Consider the following 18,311-nt stretch of genomic DNA (forward strand, 5'->3'; position numbering starts at 1 on the left):
GCATACCTGAATATCAGAATCAGTATGTACACAGCAAAAACATGGCTTGTGTACATGTGTTCTGTAAGGTGAGTGGTAAATTGTCTGGATGTCCAGATTTTCAGGATCCAAACAATCAAATGTGAAAACATAGGAGAGATCTCAACACTACACTATAAGAGCTGATGAAGTATTTCAGGGAGACTCTTTGGAGTTTTTAAGCAGTTTCACCAGACGTTTTGTGTGATTAATGCCAACCTACCTGTTTGGCTCTTGGCTGTGTTGGAGCCTATCTGGCCAACTGATGGAGAGCAAAGGGCTTGGGAACCATTAGGTTTCTCCTTTCATTTGGTAGCTCAAGACTTGCAGAGTTTCTGGAAGACCTGAGCATTTAGCAAGTGATTTTTCAGAAATTACCAGTTTTGTTTTGAATCTGAACAAAGGCAATTTCCACTGTTCCCAGATCTTCTGAAACTGGGTTGATGTTTAGCAAACCACAGGGCAAATCCAGATCCTTCCATGTTCTTTCTTGGAATTTAATAATTGAGTTCAACAAATATCAACAGTGAACACATTGTTTTCAAAGCTGAGTAATTTATGCATCTTTACCATTAAGAGAAGATATTATATTGACGTTTAGGCCAGGTTTTGCATAAAATACTGAGCTATGTGCCATGGTCATGTATCAGAGCAAGTGTTGTCAGCTAAAGTAAAGTGTCTACGACAACTGTAAATATCACACCTGGTCCAGCTGTCTCTAAAATGAGTCAAAATCCCAATGAGCTTGAAAAGATACTAGGATTGTTGATTCTCTTTGCCAGCTTTAAGCCACACCTCTCCAAAACATTGGCATCTTTGAGTTCTTAAAAGCTGCTCCCATTTCAAGAGGGCTGCCCAACAAGATTCTTCTTTTGCCTAAATAAAACAACTAATTATTGAGGCAGTACTTCAGCTGGGAGCATTCAAATGAAGAGCTGGATTTGAATTACTGCAGGAAGTGAAGCCAATGTTTGATGAACTTTGATCTCTCATTCTGTCAGGCATTTGTGTGTCAATGTGTTTCCATCAGTATAAGGACAGGACGGTCAGATCATGTTTCTTTAAAGACAATGGTATGGAATCCAGACCGTACTAGAAATACTAACACATCTTTAGAGAATGATTTTTTTGCTCTCTCAGAAATACTGTATTGCTGTTTAAAAACAAATTAGCACAGGACATGCTGGTGGCTGATGCTTTGAGCAGAGAGTTTCTGATAAGGTAAAACTGTGTGCATGGCAGCTGAGCCACAAGTTCATTGTCATCAGAAACTGATAAAACCAAGAGACATGCCCAGTCATCTGCAACAGTATTCCTTAACCTCTTGAAAAGTATAATATCCTTGTAGCTTATCTAACTTTCTAAGGCCCTCAAAAGCCTTATTAAAGAGTGGGATTTCTTAAGCTGAAGTATATCTTCTATCACTTCAGGGCCACATTTGAGCCATTCTGCAATCCCGATTGAGAAATGTGGCTTTACAGTGATGGAAACAGTCATTACTGATTGACCAAGGGAGAGTTTTGTCAGTGTGTACAGCTGTTGGTAAGAACTGGCATGAGGTGCCTTCATATTCTCTAAGGCAAAGGTTGAACTTGCACTGGTATATCAGATGTTTTGAGGTGAGGAAACTGAACAATACAGGAAACATCTGCAGTGACTGGCTTCTTTCCTCCAACAAGATACAGAAGGAGTTAATATTGAATGATTATCAGTAGAATAAGACTCATTACTACATACATAATGGATGTTTTTTCTCGCAACATTCCAGCCAGCTTACAGTGGCGTGCCATCAGATGGAGAAAAAGAAAGTAGATTTTTAAGCCTCTGCAAGAAAAGTAAAGATAACTCGTATGTGGAACAATTTACCAGGCAGCGTTCCATGCTCAATTTTCCCTGAGTTATAGCTCAAGAAAAATATCAGTTTAAAGAAATCCACTATTTCTGGTTACAGAACAAAATGTCTGAAGTTGCCTTTTCTGGGAAGCAGGGGAAGGTGGGCAGGGGGTACATGTCAAATCCCAGTGATCAGTGGCAGATTTGGCACTGTTGCAGCAAAGTCAAGCTCTACCAAGGTGAAATATTTGGAAAGTCTGAAAATAATAATTCAGATTATAAGAAGGTAAACACCCAAGTGTGCTCTGCTTTGTTTGTACACATGATGTATGAAATGCACGTTATTTGACACCAAATTTGTCTGGAGTTACTGGTAGAGTAATTTGTGTAGGAGCCCTGAAGGAGCTTGGGGAATGCTTAGATTAAACCTGAAGACTAAAAAAAAAAAACCAAAACAACAACAACAAAAAGACAGCCAAACAAAGCTTCACCACCAAAAATTAAAAAAAAAGGGGGGGGGGGAGAGGAAAAAAGAAAAACCCCTTAAAAAGAAAGGAAAAAAACCACCAACTTTAGAAAGGTGCCTGAGTTATATTTGCAGCCTTCTCAATGTTCTTCAATGTTCGCAAACCTGTTTAGATAGGTTGATATTTATAAATGATTCTTCAGAGAAGTATGTACATGTTTCTGATCTGTTTTGACAAACCATGATGAGACGGAAGAGACAGAACATGCTTGCATCTGAACTTAATGCCAACTGGAGCACAGGCTGTTGACTCTTTCCCACAAAGCTATGTATTGTCTTGGGTAAATATATTTCTTATAATATGATGTAACCAGAAGCATCTCCTGAATATTCTCCTCTTCCCAGGACTTTATTGAAGATCATCTTGATGTATGCTCTCTGAGGAAAACATTGTTCAAAGTTGTACTCCTAGCGGAGTTTTGAACTTTAATAATAATTTTGTTGTTTGGTGATGTCTTCTCCAAGTCTAAATTAAATCAGATGTATTCCCTAGGAGATAATTTGCTTGAATTATTTTCCTTTTGAATAGGAAATAAAAACATTTATGATCAACTCTTAAATGTCCCATTTTCCCTCTGGCTTTATGGTGAACGTGAATAGGAATACTAGTCATTCCTCAATAATAATTGAAATAAATTCCCATGCCCCCCTCCTCTGTTGCTGAACACTTCCAACCTTGGACTGTTTTTTTCTCAGAATGTTTTATAACTATTGTTCTCTTGGTTTGTCTGCTGTTGTTGCTGAAAGTTAGAAAATGCAGGATTTAGAACTTTCTTTTTTGTGTCTATGGATAGCCATAAGTACATGGTATTTGCTACAACATTTTTAAGGGTCCATGTTCTTTCTCTTTCTGTGGCTAATGACACTTCTTTTACTTATATTAATCCACAAAGAAGATTTTAAATTCACTTACAAAATGAATGTTTGCTTTTCCAAAGTCCTGTGCAACAGAACAATACAGATTAGTTGCAGGAATCATCAGGGAGAAAAGGTGCTCTCCTGGTTCTGCTGCCTAGGTCTCTGCTGGAAACTGGACTATCTTGATGTAGTATCCTCGTCATTCATTGTCTCATTTCTCTCTTGGTGAAATGGATCTCTGATTTCTTTTTCACCATTTTATGTTTTCCTTTTTGTCTTCCCTCCCCAGCTTTTTTATCATGGTTAATACGTTAAACTGTGAGGCTATGGAATGGAAATACTGCAAAGTTTGGAGTTTTTTTGGGAGGACCTGGGCAAAGTGGAGGTAGACACCCTGGTAGGGTACAGATGAGGCAAAATGGACAACTATTTTGTAGTTGCCAAATCTTATACAAATTTAGTTCAGCAACATTTTTGTGGCATAGGCAAACAGTCCTTCTGTGCTAGCTAGAGTTAACATAAACAACACATTTAAATGGCTAATACTCCGTTTTCGTGTTTGCCTTTGCAGGTCAGTCAAATTCAAATACTTCTTTTCTGTTTCTCTGTCCTTCCCTGCCACGTTTTTAATCTCACTCTATGTTGTTCTGTGCCTCTGTGTCACAAAGTGCTGTTCAAAAATGTTGCCCTTTACCCAACATGGTGCTTATCCTTCTGAAAAAATCACAACTTGGGATGAGCAGTCACTGCCCCAGAGTATTCAAACCAGGATGAAACATTAGATGGAATTAGGTGGCATGAGAGGATTTTACTCAAGAAGAATATAGCATTTGAGCCCTGTTTGAACTTGAAATGTCTGAATAGTGCTGCTTGAGTAAGGATAATTTGGATAGCTATAAGTAAAGAGCAGTTTCACCTTACACAAGGATGTGAGCAAATTCCATTGAATAAGAATTTTCCTGCATGCTTTCTTTAGCATGATCACCAGCAGCCAGTTTTTTAAATTTTGTACTGTTGGAGTTATTCTTCCACTTGAGAAAATCCTGTTGAAGTCAGAAGAATGTGACTACAAAGGCAAGAACAATGCAAGTGAGGTAAAAGAAGCTGCCAGTGCAAGACTGGAGAATCTGGCCCTGGTTTATGTACGACTACTTTGGGTTTATGTAGCTTTTTTGTGTTTGTTTTTATTTTACTCTGGGTCATCTAAGTATTTCACAGGCAGTTAACTCCCGCAGAATGATGATGAGTCTTTATTTGGTGTATTTTACAAAGAGTCAGACCAAGGAGCTGAAAAGTTGAATGGTTTGTCCAAAATCCCCCTCTCTCAATATCTGCGTTCAAGTCTATAATGAAACCCCAGTCTGATTCAGAGTCCCGTGCTCCTGCGCGTGTCCTCCATAATCACCCTGCTGATCTGATTTCGCCAGCTACCAGCTTCTCTGGCTTTTCCGTATCAAGTTCCACTGGTACAACTGCCTTGGGACGCATCTGGGTTCGATTCGGTCGTATTGTGCAGTGATAAGCGTTGCATGCAAGTTGATCAGAAAATATGTGGCTGGTAAACACCAGATTCCACCTTTCCCGAATGATTAGCTGGCTTTTTGAAGTCCTAATGATTTTAATTTGGCTTGGAGTCAGTGAGTAAGAATATGCAAAGCCTTAGCCAAAGTACCTATTTATTTATTTAAATTTTATCAGCACATATTTCTTCAAAGAAGAGTACCTATCTCTTTGTCTAAGCGCTTTTTAATAAATATATAAATATATAAATGTATAACTACCAAGTAAATCAGCTTAAATTTTTCACCATTGTCTCGTAGATGACAGCAGTGAGTAGAAACAGTGTTTTTCCTTGGTGAATGGGGTTTGTAGAGTGTTCCTGACTTGTAGGAATGATACTGTCTGTTCAGTTTCATCCTTTATTTTTCATTTCAGATTTTTTAAAAAAGTAACACAACTTGTTTTCCCTGTGTTTGTTCTGTCTATTTTCATAACACAAGTTTGTTTTTATTCCCCAAGAAAGGATATGAATAGAGGAATGATTTGTTTAAATTGAGAATGGAATTTTTCTAGACACAAATCGCTCGCTCTATCTGCTCATCTTCTGGACTTGACTGCTTAAAACTTGTCAAGGAAGAATAAATTTTTCCTTTTTCCCTCCCAGGTTCTCTGGAGGAGAAAGGTTGTCCGTGTTTGTGGTTGTTTCAGATATTTGCAAAATTAATGTTAAAATTTGAATACCGCAGTAACATAAATTTTAAAAAACCCTCTACTTTTCTATTGTAGTTCTTTGCTTGTGAGAGGCACATTTAATGAAGATGCTTTTTGTTTTCTTTCTTAAGGAGTGGTTACATAATCTAGTGCTATGCTGAAAAAAACTTTACTTATTCAAGGCACCAGAGATGTCCTGTGCTGTGGCACCCCAATTTAATTATTGTGTTGAACTGTATATGAGAAATCAATTTATTGCATTTTTAAGGAAGCTGTCCTTAACTGTGACATACTGTAACATATAAAAAATTGTGATTAAAATTATATTTGTAATTAATCCTTAAATATTCAGATTAAATGGGATAGGACTAGGTACACTGAAAAATCAACACGTGCGCAAGTATACCTTTGCAAGTGAAATACTGCATCTATTGTATATTGAATGACTATATACTGTGCTATGCAATATTACTAATATTTTAAAATTTTTCCACGAGCGCTTTCTTCAGCTATATATCAAACAGTATTGGAAATCACTTGCAAAGGAATATCATAATATTAGCTGGGTGCTCTAAGATACAAGCTTTTGAAAATAGCGAGTAACTTCTTATAGGGTTCTGCGCATGCAATTTATAAAATAAGATGTAATTATGCTGCTGCTGTTGGCTGAGTTATTTTCCATTCAAATGCCATGTGCTTAATTGAACCGGAAGCGAAGGAGTGGGTGCCTTTCCGCTGGTGCCGGGTCCCTGGTGTCAAACGAGTCGATAGCGATCTCAGCAGCGTGTAATTTTCACACCGGTGCAGGCAAAGGGATCGGCTCAGCTGTCCTGCTTCGCTGCGGGTTTTGTCATTGAGGGGGGTCCAGGCCGCCTGGAGATCTGCCGAGCTCTCGGCCGTCAGGACGTTTTGCTTTAAGGAGTCGCACAGGCAAAGTGCACGTTTGAAAGTTTCCTCACAGGACTTTGAATTTGTCTCCAAGCTTATTGGAGTTTCTTCTTTCAAACAGAAGCTTGCAAACTATTTTTGTTATTTTGGAAGTTGTCCTCATAATACCTTTTATTCATTTCTTTCCTGAAATCAACAGCTCCAGTTTTTTAGATCTTTTTTTTTTTTCCCTTACGAGTATGTACACCACAATTATGGCTTGGGTTATGAGTCCTTGAAGTCCCTCTGTTGTGGCAATATCTTTTTCAATAGTATGCCATGTGTATTCAGTTTTTTATTTATATAAGAACAAAAATATTTTCTGAATTACTTTGTTTCCTCACATAAATTCTTTCCCTTTTTTTTTTTTTTAAACTTCACTGCTCCTACACATGGCCTAAAGTACTGAACTTGTAGACTGATACCCAAATCTCTTTCATGAGTCAATACCATTAATTTGTAAGCCAGTTAAGTATTTGAGTGCATTGTATTTGTCAATATTGACTTTTCCCCGCTATTGTGTTTCGCGTTCTCTTAGGTTGGTTAGGTGTATCCTCTGGTCTAGACTTACCTGCACATTTTTGTGTCATTTGCAGGTTCGTCACTTTTCTGATAACTCCTTTTCCTGATGACTAACACATACGTAGCCGTATGCCAGAACGATGTGGTTCCCACCAGTTCCTACCTGTTCAGTTTTCCACAAAGACAAATGCACTGTTTATTTCTAATCTCTGTTTTCTGTCCAGGTTCTTGAAAAATTTTTGTCCCTTGTAGCACAGCTATTTAGTTACACAGATACCTTTCTGGAAATCCATATAAACCATTTCTCCTTTAGTTTTCTTCTGGTGCATTAAGAATTTTACCAGATTTGTGAGGTACAATTTACTTTTGCTAAAACTGTGGAGAACAAATTCTACCTGTGATCTGTGTGTCTTCTACTTGTGTTTTAGTGATTAACTAAATTGCTGTCTTATCTCAAAATATATATGCTAGTCTAAAAGTTCCCTGAATGAATCCCGTAGGGCTTTTCAAAATGTAAGTGCAATATTTGCTACCATGCAGTCCTTAAATAGAGTCACTACTATGAGAATATTTTCTTAGCGGTTCAATCAGCTTATTCTTAATTTTTTCTGATCTTTTTGACTATATATATGCCCTGTGGGTTACTGACTTAATGCCTTTTTAATTTCTCTGTCGTTTTTTCCTTCTCCCTTTGTCTCTTTTGGGTACCTATGTCCCTGGTGGCATCTCATCTTTTTTTATGTAGAAAGAATAGGTTTGGGGTAAGTATCTTTCTAATACGTAGTTGGCAAAAACTGATGCAAGAAATTGTTTATCTTTTCAGCAACACCCTCATTTTCTTTAATTACATCTTCACCTCCTCTAATCCAAAAGACTTACTTATTCTCCCTTAACCGTCTTGGTGGTTATTGCGTGGTTTTTACCCACAGCTGTTTACTTCAGAGCCCGTTTTAGGCCTCTCTGTTTCTTTCTTACACAATGAATCTTATAATCTGCTTTGTTGGCTTCACAAACATTGTATTTCCATATTCTGCATAACTTTGCATTGGATTCCTATAGGTGGAATGGCTGTAGGGCACTCTAAAATTGTACAGCAGGTCTATAAACTGAAAAAGTGCTATGCTAGTTTGAAGAGGACGTATTTCATTTTCAGGATACGGAATTCATCTTAGCACTTAAAGTGCATACATTCCCCCCTTGCTTGTAGTCTCTAACATTTGTTTTTGAATTTCTTATGTTAATATGTTGGTTTCTGCTGATTCAACAGGTTTTAGATGCAGGAAGACTGAAAGAATATGGTGAACCTTACATTTTGCTGCAAGAACAAGATGGCTTGTTATACAAAATGGTGCAACAAGTGGGCAAGACTGAAGCGGCCTCTCTGATTGAAACAGCAAAACGGGTAATTTTAGAAGAAAGGATAATAAAGTTTGTCTCTGCAGTTTATCTCAAGTTAGCATATTCAGTATTATAGTAAGGCTTCCACTAAAGAATCTGTCGGCTTTGCAAGGCAAAGCCATCCTTTTCAGTGCTTTTTTTAGTGGGATATACACAGACTTCCAAATGATAAGTGTATTTATATACCCCAAGTTGAAAGACTCTTTGGATTTCTTGCATCCTTCTGTATGTACACAAAACGGTAAGTGTAAATAATATATGACATACTCACCTGTGCTGGGCATTGATCTTAGAAAAACTTGCTGTAAAAACATGTTAGGGCTGCAAAGTCCAGCGTTTCTCTTTTATTTCTATATTTTTAAAAGGGCTCATCAAATTTTAGTTTGAGGTTCAGTACCTGTGCATTATATTATGGTCTCTAGGGGCGTGATCCCATTCTTACTTTTGTGCTTTCTCTTACTTCGTTCTTGTTCCCTTGCTCTGTTCTGCACATAGGATGAGTGGGGCTCAATTAAGAAACAGTTCTTGAATGTTTTGTTGCCTCCTTGTTCCCTACAAGGCTCTGTGCCTGGTTTACTGCTTACTGTTCAAATCCTACTCTGAGTACAGAATTATTAATGTAATTGTGAGCATTCCTCTGGCAATCAAAGTGTTTAAGAAACATCAGTGAATTAATGTTCATAGTATGCCTCTGAGGTGAGGGTATATCATCTCCACTTTTCAGATGGAAAGCTGAAGCAGAGATAAGCAGATAAAGAATTGACCTGTGATTGAGGAACTCATTTTGACTAGCTTTTGGCTTGATTTCTTTGGTTTTGATAATTTACCACACAGGATGTCCAGAGCAATGAAGTTTCAGCACTGCTTCAGTTGAGACTGGCAGCGCTCAGTTTGGCAGCAACTTGCTTCATAGTCGCTTTACTTTCAGCATGCAAGTAAGGCACTGATATTAGGCATGTAGCGACCTAAGAGAGTCTTTTCAAGACAAGAGGCGGAGCTTTTATCTCCAGCCTTTATGCTTTCCTCTCCTCAAGTTGCTGGATGTGTGGTGCAGAGCTAGGGGAACACAAACTCCAAACTGTTTCCTGAGACCAATAGACAGGAAGCAACACGTAAAGACAGGAAACAAAATGGCAGGTGCCTGGCTATTTCCTAGTAAAAATAGACGCGCTTCCAGCAAGTTGGAAAAAAAATGAAAAATTGTGCTGTCGTGGAGGCTGCATGCTCATGTCTAGAGGCCTTTTTGAAGATTAGGGAAGAGATTTCTGTGTCTGTTCATATTCTTAGAATTTTTTTAGAGCTACTGAAACAATTTTTTTTTTTTTTAAATTTTTCAAGTGAAGCTTTGTAGCTAAGAGCGTACACTATAAATTCATGCGTGGCACTAATTGCAGAACTGAGGAAACAGCTTTGTCCTTAACTAGACTATGTAATGAGTCCTGCTGTCCTTCTCCATTGCTGCAATGTAGCTTCTTATATTTTATTACTAGAAAGGAACGGGTTAGCTGTGTTTTTCATGGTATGTGTATGACAATCTGGAGGTTATATAAATGGTGTTTAAAAGGATAGCTTCAAATTCATATGACCACTGTTTGTCTGTAAAGTGAAGGCCAGCTTCCTAAGGCTTGATCCTTGGAATGGCAAGAGGTGAGGCTGTCCAGCTATCATCTGTAGAGATTTAGCCATGTCATGCTGTCTCTCCTTCCTTCCCTGCAGCCCTCCCCAGTTGCACAATTGCATTCAAAGATAATTCAAAATATATAAAAATAATTGCCTGATGTTACTTGCCCATATAGTCATCTGCAGTTACCACATCAATGTTATGTGATTTTGTACAGGAAGGGAAGAGATCCAGGAACCAGTCTCTGCTGAAATGTGGTTTGATGAAAAAGTTTGCTAACTCCCAGGCTAGAAGGCAGATACAAGCTTTAGCATCTGCCAAGAATGCAAAGCATGGTGCTTATCCACACTCAGCCCAAAAATATGGAGATCGAGAGACTATATCTCCAGTCAGCAGCTACCCAGAAGCACAGTTACAGTTCTTCCTGTTTGAAGGACTTGGACATTAATTCAAGGTTTTTGTTATTGCTGTCCCTTGTGCTTCATGCATACTTTCATAGAAGTTGCTTAGTCAGAAGTGCTGATTCCAATGGCTTTTCTTTTTACACGAGTAAGTCTGTTACATGTATTGCTGTTGGTCTCATACATTCCTGCTGTGGTTACTAAGAACTGTTTTTATGAAGAACAGCTTTTTTTCTGTTGTTGAAAAACAGCATGCTGCACATAAAAAGAAATGGTAATATGGCATATATACATACTTTTCAAAAGGCGTTACAGTGGGTTGCTAAGTAAAATGGTTTGGAATGTGGCCATGCTTTGGCAATGATTATTTGATTTATTGCATTTTGGACCTGAATCTTGCACAGAACAAACTTGTACCGAGAGCTTCTTTCAGTAAGGTGAGACTTTAAATGCATTTTCTGGAACAGTATGGATTCTGCATATATCCTTTAAGTGCAAATGAAGAAGGACTAGACACCTTAAATTGGAAGGCTAACTTTGAAGAAACCTAATTTTCAAAAAAACTCCTGGTCATCTTAGCTAAGCATTGCAAGATCGAGCTATTGCTGGAACCTTGGCTCAGGCTTCTGAATTGATCCCGCGTTGCTGTTTGTATGTCTGTCTTGGTCACTCAGTAGCCCCATTTTTTGTGCAAATGTCAAAGAAAACAACGCAGGCACAGCTCAAATTGAAGACCGCTGAGTAGATATTAACTAGCCTGTGAGCCTGACTGCAATAGAGTTGTGCTTGGCGTCGTGAGACCGTGTTTTTATCTTTGCTCAGTTTACAATAAGCTATTAGAAGAAAATCCTATGGGAAAGTGAGAAATAGTCATCAAACAGTTAAAAAGGGGAAAAAAGTGCTCAATTATTCAGACAACAAAAGTTGGTGTGTTCTCTTGGCAGCATTGAGAGAGGCTTTTCTGCAAGCTTTGGTGGCATCCGGATAGGGCTGTTTTTTTGTCAATTAGTTTCTGAGGACTTTGAGGGAAAAATAAGGGTGATTTTATTTTAAAGCTATGACAGATGTGTAAATATTAAAATACTAGGTGTTATCTCACCTCAGTGATTACTTTTAAAAAGGTTGCAGCTCTGTTGGCGGTGGAAGAAACTTGTGTAAAGACTTGGGCATTTAATATCTTGAGGGATTGGGCTCAGGGGAAGAACTGCAATGAGACAGTTGAAAAGCAGCTGCCATTTCATTACGTCTCTAGTAATGTGCCAAGGTTTTCTATTAACTTGCAAAAAAAAGAAAATTCACATTCAAAAGCTGCATTAAAATTATGCCAAAGTTTTACGTTTTAAACCAGGAACGGGATGGGAATACACAACTGGAGCTGGCATCTCTGCAGCATGTGTGCGGGCAGGCGCCTGATTAACTTTCCTCCGTTGCATCCGATCGTGGCTGGTTACTGAGGAATGCCTCTTAACAGGACTTCCAATTCTTGTGTTGATTCAAATCAGACCTTAATATTCTTTGAAACTTGTAAAGATGCATATATGCCGCGTTAGTGTGTGTGCACAAAAGACGACAGTGGTACTTACAGGAATGTTTTTATAGAACGACTATTTCGTTTTTATCCCACGTGTCTTATACATGTATTCATATATATGAAAAGGACATTATTATCAAACAAACTGAACTTTGTTGACAACACTCTCAAATATAAATTGGAGAAATGTTTCATAAGCTGTAGTCAAAGCAGTCTGACTATGAGACCTAACTCGTGACACGTGTCAGCTTCAGAAAGATAGTGTATTTTCTGTTTTCAAAGACTCAAACAAAACTTTTCACATTCTTCTTTGAAAAAATTGCATTTGAAGTCCTTTTTCACCCGAACACATTTTTAGATAAGTCTTGACATTATTTCATTTTGTTATGCGCATCTGTCAAGGAACAGAGATATGATACAGCTACTAAAAACTGATGATTGTGGAACAGTGAAACTTGACAGCATTTCATTTCCTTTATGTTCTGATTATACATTTATCAGGAAACCTGTATCTCTTCTAGTTGAGCTAGAAATTGGTAGAATTCAGGAACTCAAAGGCTTGGCAAAGAACTGTCCTATTATTTGGTATCATCTTACATTTTAGAGAAGTTGCTTGGTTGAGTCATTGTTAAAGCTTTTGCTTCTTCTTTCATTATTGTGGTTCGCTATCCAGAGATCACATTTCTATAGGCCCTATAACTGCTCTGCAGCACAAATTAAACACTGGGATATTTCATACATATACCTTGAAGTTTCAATGGTTGTCAATCATAGTTTGTAAAATATAGGGATTACAACCTGATATTAACATCCAAATCCATTGTGTTCATTTTATGTGTGAAAATGAGAAACCCTTGTGCAGACACAAGATTTCACAGCTGCTTTGTCATCCTGTTTTTAATTTATCTCCATGTTTTGAGCTAGTAAAGTGATTTTACTTATCAGTTTAATGTAAAGTGATAAAACATATCTATCTATCTGAATTACCAGAATTTGAGTGGATCTACAGATTGTGTGGGATTTTTATCACGCTTTGTTATAATGTAAGATCATATACTAATTTTACTAATTTTTCAGTGACACACAGTTACTGAATGCCACTAACCTGAAGTTCCTGTTGGGATTCCTTAAGGACATGTATTTATCTCTACTGTATTTATCTCCAGAAATTTTATTTGAAACTAAAAGGTGTTTGATGCATAATTATTCACAGAATCTGATATTTTTCCTAGGTGTACTTCAGTAAGAATTACCCGGAAGTTGTTCAGAATGGTCAGCTTGCCACAGACTCCTCCTTGGATCCTTCCTCAGGATTATGCATAACCGAAACTGCACTGTGATTCCTAATAACCTTAACTGTTTTCCATAGAATGTAAACCTGAGATCATCTAAACTCAGTGACAATGTTTGCAAGTGTCAACGGAAGAGGAAAGGGAGGGGGCGATTCTTTGCACTGGACATCCTTCCTATTTAATACTGAGAAGAAAATTTTTACTGTCCCTCTTTCTTTAATTTCAGTGCAATATGTTTTCCTTCCCAACTAATTATGTTTGTACTGCTAAGGAAATTAGGCAGACTGGGTTTTTATTTGAAAGTTATGTGGTAGAGATCTCTTTTATTTAAACAGGTGCAGGACACCTAACAGGTCTAGGGTGCATATTTGGAGCTTATTAAAAAAAATGGAATGTGTCCTTTTTCTCTTTTGGAAATATTTTGAGAGCAAGCAAAACCAAAATTTTTTCAGCTTTAGCACAACAGCTATATCTAAACGGCAGATTCGGTAGTGTACAACTTAGTTGTCTAATGCAACTGTCTTTCTACCTGTCATAAGTAGCTATGCGAGTTGGTAGAAAAAAGAATTGAACAAGCCAAAAATACTTTTTGATAGCAAAAAGTACTATATACTTTTTTTTTGATAAATAATTCAAATAACGCTGTTCAAGATGAATGTAAATATTAGTTTTATTTTGCTAAAATCCAAATGCTGAAAAATCAATCTCAGTCTTCTATACTTTAGAAGAAAATTACCACATTTGCACTGAAGAAATATTTAAATAATTTAACATACATTCCTCTTTTTATCCAGGTTATCAAAGAAAAAAAGGTATTAAAATAACTTGAGGAAACGTTTGAATGACATGTCATTATACCTAAATACCACGTAGTACAAAGTTATCTTCAACACAACACATTGAAATGTATACATTATTTGCATTTATTGTGCCTTAATATTTGTGCCTTCAAGCCAAAGCTGTAACTGCAGGGTACACAACAAATTCATTAAACATATGTTAAAAATATTTAACCTTAGTATATTTAAAGTTTTGCATCAGGGGTTCTGTTGAACTCGAGCTGTTTGAAGTTACCATCCTACCGGAATAGGCAGGGAAGTACAACCTGTAGTTTTGAATGGCTGTTGCTGATAGTGAGAGGAATGCAGTGAGAGAGAGAGGTTCGGTATTCGTAAGTTATATCCTGATTCAGCAAAGCACTTTAACACAAAGGCACTATTCCCATGCTTAAAAAAAAAAGTCAAGCAAGTGCTATGCTGCTTCAGATTTTTTCATGTTTAGTGAGATACCTACTCTTTGAGGTCCAATGGAAAATAATTCTATTCATCTTACCGTTTAAAGGGCACAGAAGAGACTAAAAGGCAACAAATCTCTTCAGGACATTGAAAATACTGTGCTTTTTGAAAAAATACTGAAGATGCTTGCTAGTACCTATGTAACACAAATGTTATTTACCCAATGTTCGCCCAGTGGTCTAAAAGTAAGGCAAACACAAATGTTTCTCATTTCAAGCAGTTCTACCAGCAAATAACTGATTCAAATACAAAATTGCTCTCTCCTTGTAGAGGAGTAAATTAAGGCCAAAGCCTATGCCTCAGCACAAGGGCTCATCTAGAAGGTCTTTGTCCTGCTCAGGAGTCAGTCCGGTGGTGAGGGGCAGAATCCTTGTTCCCCTGTTGCAGCATCTTCCCTGTGGTGAGGCTTGCTGTCCTGCTGTGAGATCCCAGGAGAGGTGGACCTCTTGCTCCCTGCAGTGCCACCAGCCAGCTTCCCTTGCTGGGGGGCGGGGGGAAACAAACATCAGGCCTCTGGTTTTGCTGGTAACGTCCTCTTCTGTCGTTAGCAGGGAGTTACAAAATTAAATGCTCTTGTCCCTAGCTTTCTTTTGGCAGGTGCTGACACTTCTTGTGTTGTGTGTAGCACCTTAGACTATAACAAATCCCATTGAGGTCAGTGGAACCGAACTTCATGCAGTGATGTACAGCATAAGACTTGTGTTACGGGTGGTGCTAAATAGCAGACGGTCAGGGCCAGCTACCTGTCCCCAAAGCCACGTGGCACAGATTGGCTCATTTAAGCAGTGCTTCTGGCTGATCCTTAGACCACACCAGCCACATCCACTTTTCTGTATCACTTGGCCCTTGGTCTTCTCTGGGCTTGTGCGGTCCACTTGTGGACCTAGCACACAATTATCATCTGCTGTGTTTTGTTTTGGTTTCCTTTTCAATTCAAATTGTCTGAAATCAGGATAGGGCTATTCTGCAGCTCAGTAGAGTGGTGTTTGTATTGCAGAGGTATGTGAAGACATAGGGAAGTGTTTGCCTAAAGACACATGGGATAATTCTAGGGGACTGTGTAACATGAAGAAAGTTCAACCTTGCATGGTCTTGTCTGTAACTGCTTTTTTGGAAGGGATCCATGGTGTGAACCATGTCCAAATTCTGCTCAAGTTTTGTCGTGGAGAGACCTGACTGGAGTGGTCCAAAACAGAGCTAGGGTGAGCTGACCAGTAAGGCAGTGCGGACACTTAATGGCGTCTGATACTTGAGCTCATTTGTTTACCTTTTTTATTGAGCTTGGAGTCTAACTATCCAGAGTCTAACTGTGTTTTACAATAGTGAATTCTTTTGATTTCTAAATAGTTAGTTCTTACAAGAGAGTAAGTGTGATGTATAATACACCGAGACTTTTAAATAAGAGAACAGTACGTTCTCCTGGCCACATACCTTGAGTTTTTTTTTTTTTATGAGAACCAAGGAGATATGCATGCGTAAACCAAGGGTATAATTACAGTTTTAGTTCATTTCAGCTCTGAAATGAATCTATGGTAAGTTATATTTCAGAGCAGAGCTCCAAAACGCTGGCTGCTGCAGACTCACTGGTATGAGACCCTGACAGATCTAGCTATCAGTCCATAAGCTAGAATTAATTTGATCCTGTAGCTTTTTGAATGCGCACAAAAATGTTAGGTATCTCTGAAAATGCTGATTCTGCTTCTTCACATGTTTTGGCAGGACATTACTAGCTGTAGGTATCAAATATCAATATAAGAGAAAACAAATTTTTTACAAAATCGCACTTGAAACCCATAAATTGCTGAGTAGAACAACTGATAGCGAGTCATTCATGTCTGTCATTGGCATTATATCCATCTCTTTAGTTTAAAGTAACAAAAATATTTTAATCAGGAAATTGTTTTTTTAGATTCTTTTGTTGGTTTTGTTGTTGATAGTTGTTTTGTTTAGATGACTGTTGGTTAAGATTGACTGACCCGTTTAATTTCAGTTGAGTAAAAAAAGTGCAATGTACCTGAATGGCAAAACTCAGATCAAGGAAGAGAAAGGCCTTCCTTTGGTGAAAGTCTTGGTCTGTTAAATGGACAAATTATCTTTCTGGCAAGGTGTTTTATGTTTCCTTTTAAAGAAAAGTTCAAATAGTTCTAAACTTCCACTTTGAAAATTTTCATGCTTTGTTTGGAAATAGCAAAGCTGCTTACTATAAGCTACATTCCTTCCTGGGGATCTTGGAAAAAGAACTCAATCTTCTGAGTTATTCAAGCCTTCAAAATATTTCTTCACCATGAGGTGCCTTAAAGTATTCCAGAGTCTTACTTCTAATAAATATAATTTTATACGGTAATACTGCAAATCATCAGTTACAGAACTCTTGTTTGTTTGTTTGTTTGTAAAAGACTAGGAACAGCCTCTTCTTCTGATCTCAAGAATTGTTCTTCAGACATTCACTTTGGTATATCTTTGCTCCACCCCTCCTCAAAAGACCACTGGGAGAGTCAAAACCAACACAGTTCTCAAGGATAGGTTATCTCATGTTTTGCTTATTTTAAGGGCAAAATTCTCTGTGGTGAACTGAACCAGAGCTCATTTGCCACATAGGCGTAGTCTTCTGCGATACCATTCGTACTGCCCTTTGGAAGAGGGAGGACCTTCTTCTGACCAACATCGGTGATGTTGGTTGTTTAAGTGATGTTGACGGTTTCTTTTAACCTTCTCAATACCTGTTTAAAATAAGACTGCAAAAAGAACCAGAAGGGGGCAAAAGATCCAAATGGTATAGAAACTTTCCTGAAAATGCTGCTTTTTGTGTTAATCTGACCCTTTGAAATATCTCAGTTTAAAGTTTTCTTTGGGGGCAGGGGGGGAGAAAAAGTTGAAATCACTTGTTTCCTGTGATGGTGATGAGCATCTGACACTTTAGCAGAAGAATGTGGCTTTCCATATATGTTTTACATTGTGTAACAGACACTGCTTTTTCATCATTTTAACTCTGGTTTTGTTTTGGGTTTTTTGCATTTGTGTAATAATTGGATTTTGTTATTGCTATGGAATGATTTTTTTGTTGATGTTCACGTGACAACTCCTGTCGTACAATAAAAGGCGTTTCTCAGAAGCGTGCAGAAGTCTGTCGTCATTGTGAATGTGTGGCTGAAAGCAGAAATGCGGGGCTAAGTCAGGTCGTGCCTGAAATCTCCAAACACCTCTTTGTGGCATCGCCAACTCTCAGGGTTGAAAATCCTCCATTCGGAGGTATAACACAGAATAGTACATTCCAGCTTGTTTTTACCAGTCATCTGTGGTCTGAGATCTCTCAGATTACATTATCAAGCTTTTTGCTTCAATGACGAGGGCTAAAAAGTAATTCAAATAGTTTTTCAAAAACTTCTGATGGAAGAACCAGTGCAGTTGCACAAGTGCAGATCGGGTACGGTCTCTGCCTCAAGCAGCTAGCAAGCTCAGTGGACTGGACAGCCGAAAGGTGGAAGGTTAATGGACACAAAAGTGAAGTGGGTTAGCAGCGCAACTGCAAATTCTGGTGTCATCTCTCAATCCTGTGTTTCTGTTTGATAAGTTTGTTGCTTAATTTAACAAGACACTCTAAAACTGCTCGTTTCTGAAAACTGCTCAAAGTTTCTCCATATGTCTACCAACTGTCTCGAGCACTAAGTCTGCTATTTTGGTGCAAGTTTTTAGTACAAGATGGGTTGTGCATTTTTCAATAATCCCCCAGTGCAGCAAGTTCCAGGACTTGATGCGACATGAGTTGTCGTCTGTCCTTTTATAACATGATGCTGGAATAGGTGTTAAAAATTTCTCATGTTTCTACCACAAGTCTACCTTGCAACCACCAATGCAGCTATCTTAACCACCTGCAAGTG

At 38.1% G+C, this 18,311-nt stretch overlaps 1 protein-coding gene across 2 annotated transcripts in view; it reads left to right on the forward strand.

Annotated features, from left to right (window-relative positions):
- ABCC4 (ATP binding cassette subfamily C member 4 (PEL blood group)) overlaps positions 1 to 17,545 on the forward strand; it is a 157,880-nt gene extending 140,335 nt beyond the window's left edge. For both annotated transcript variants that reach the window (XM_075138376.1, XM_075138387.1), the window contains 2 exons: positions 8,163 to 8,297; positions 13,079 to 17,545. In XM_075138376.1, coding sequence (XP_074994477.1) covers positions 8,163 to 8,297; positions 13,079 to 13,186 — 243 coding nt within the window. In that variant the 3' untranslated portion in view covers positions 13,187 to 17,545. The remainder of the gene's footprint in view (positions 1 to 8,162; positions 8,298 to 13,078) is intronic.
- The last annotated feature ends 766 nt before the right edge of the window (positions 17,546 to 18,311 follow it).

The sequence above is a fragment of the Calonectris borealis genome, chromosome 1, assembly GCF_964195595.1.
Source record: "Calonectris borealis chromosome 1, bCalBor7.hap1.2, whole genome shotgun sequence".
NCBI lineage: Eukaryota > Metazoa > Chordata > Aves > Procellariiformes > Procellariidae > Calonectris > Calonectris borealis.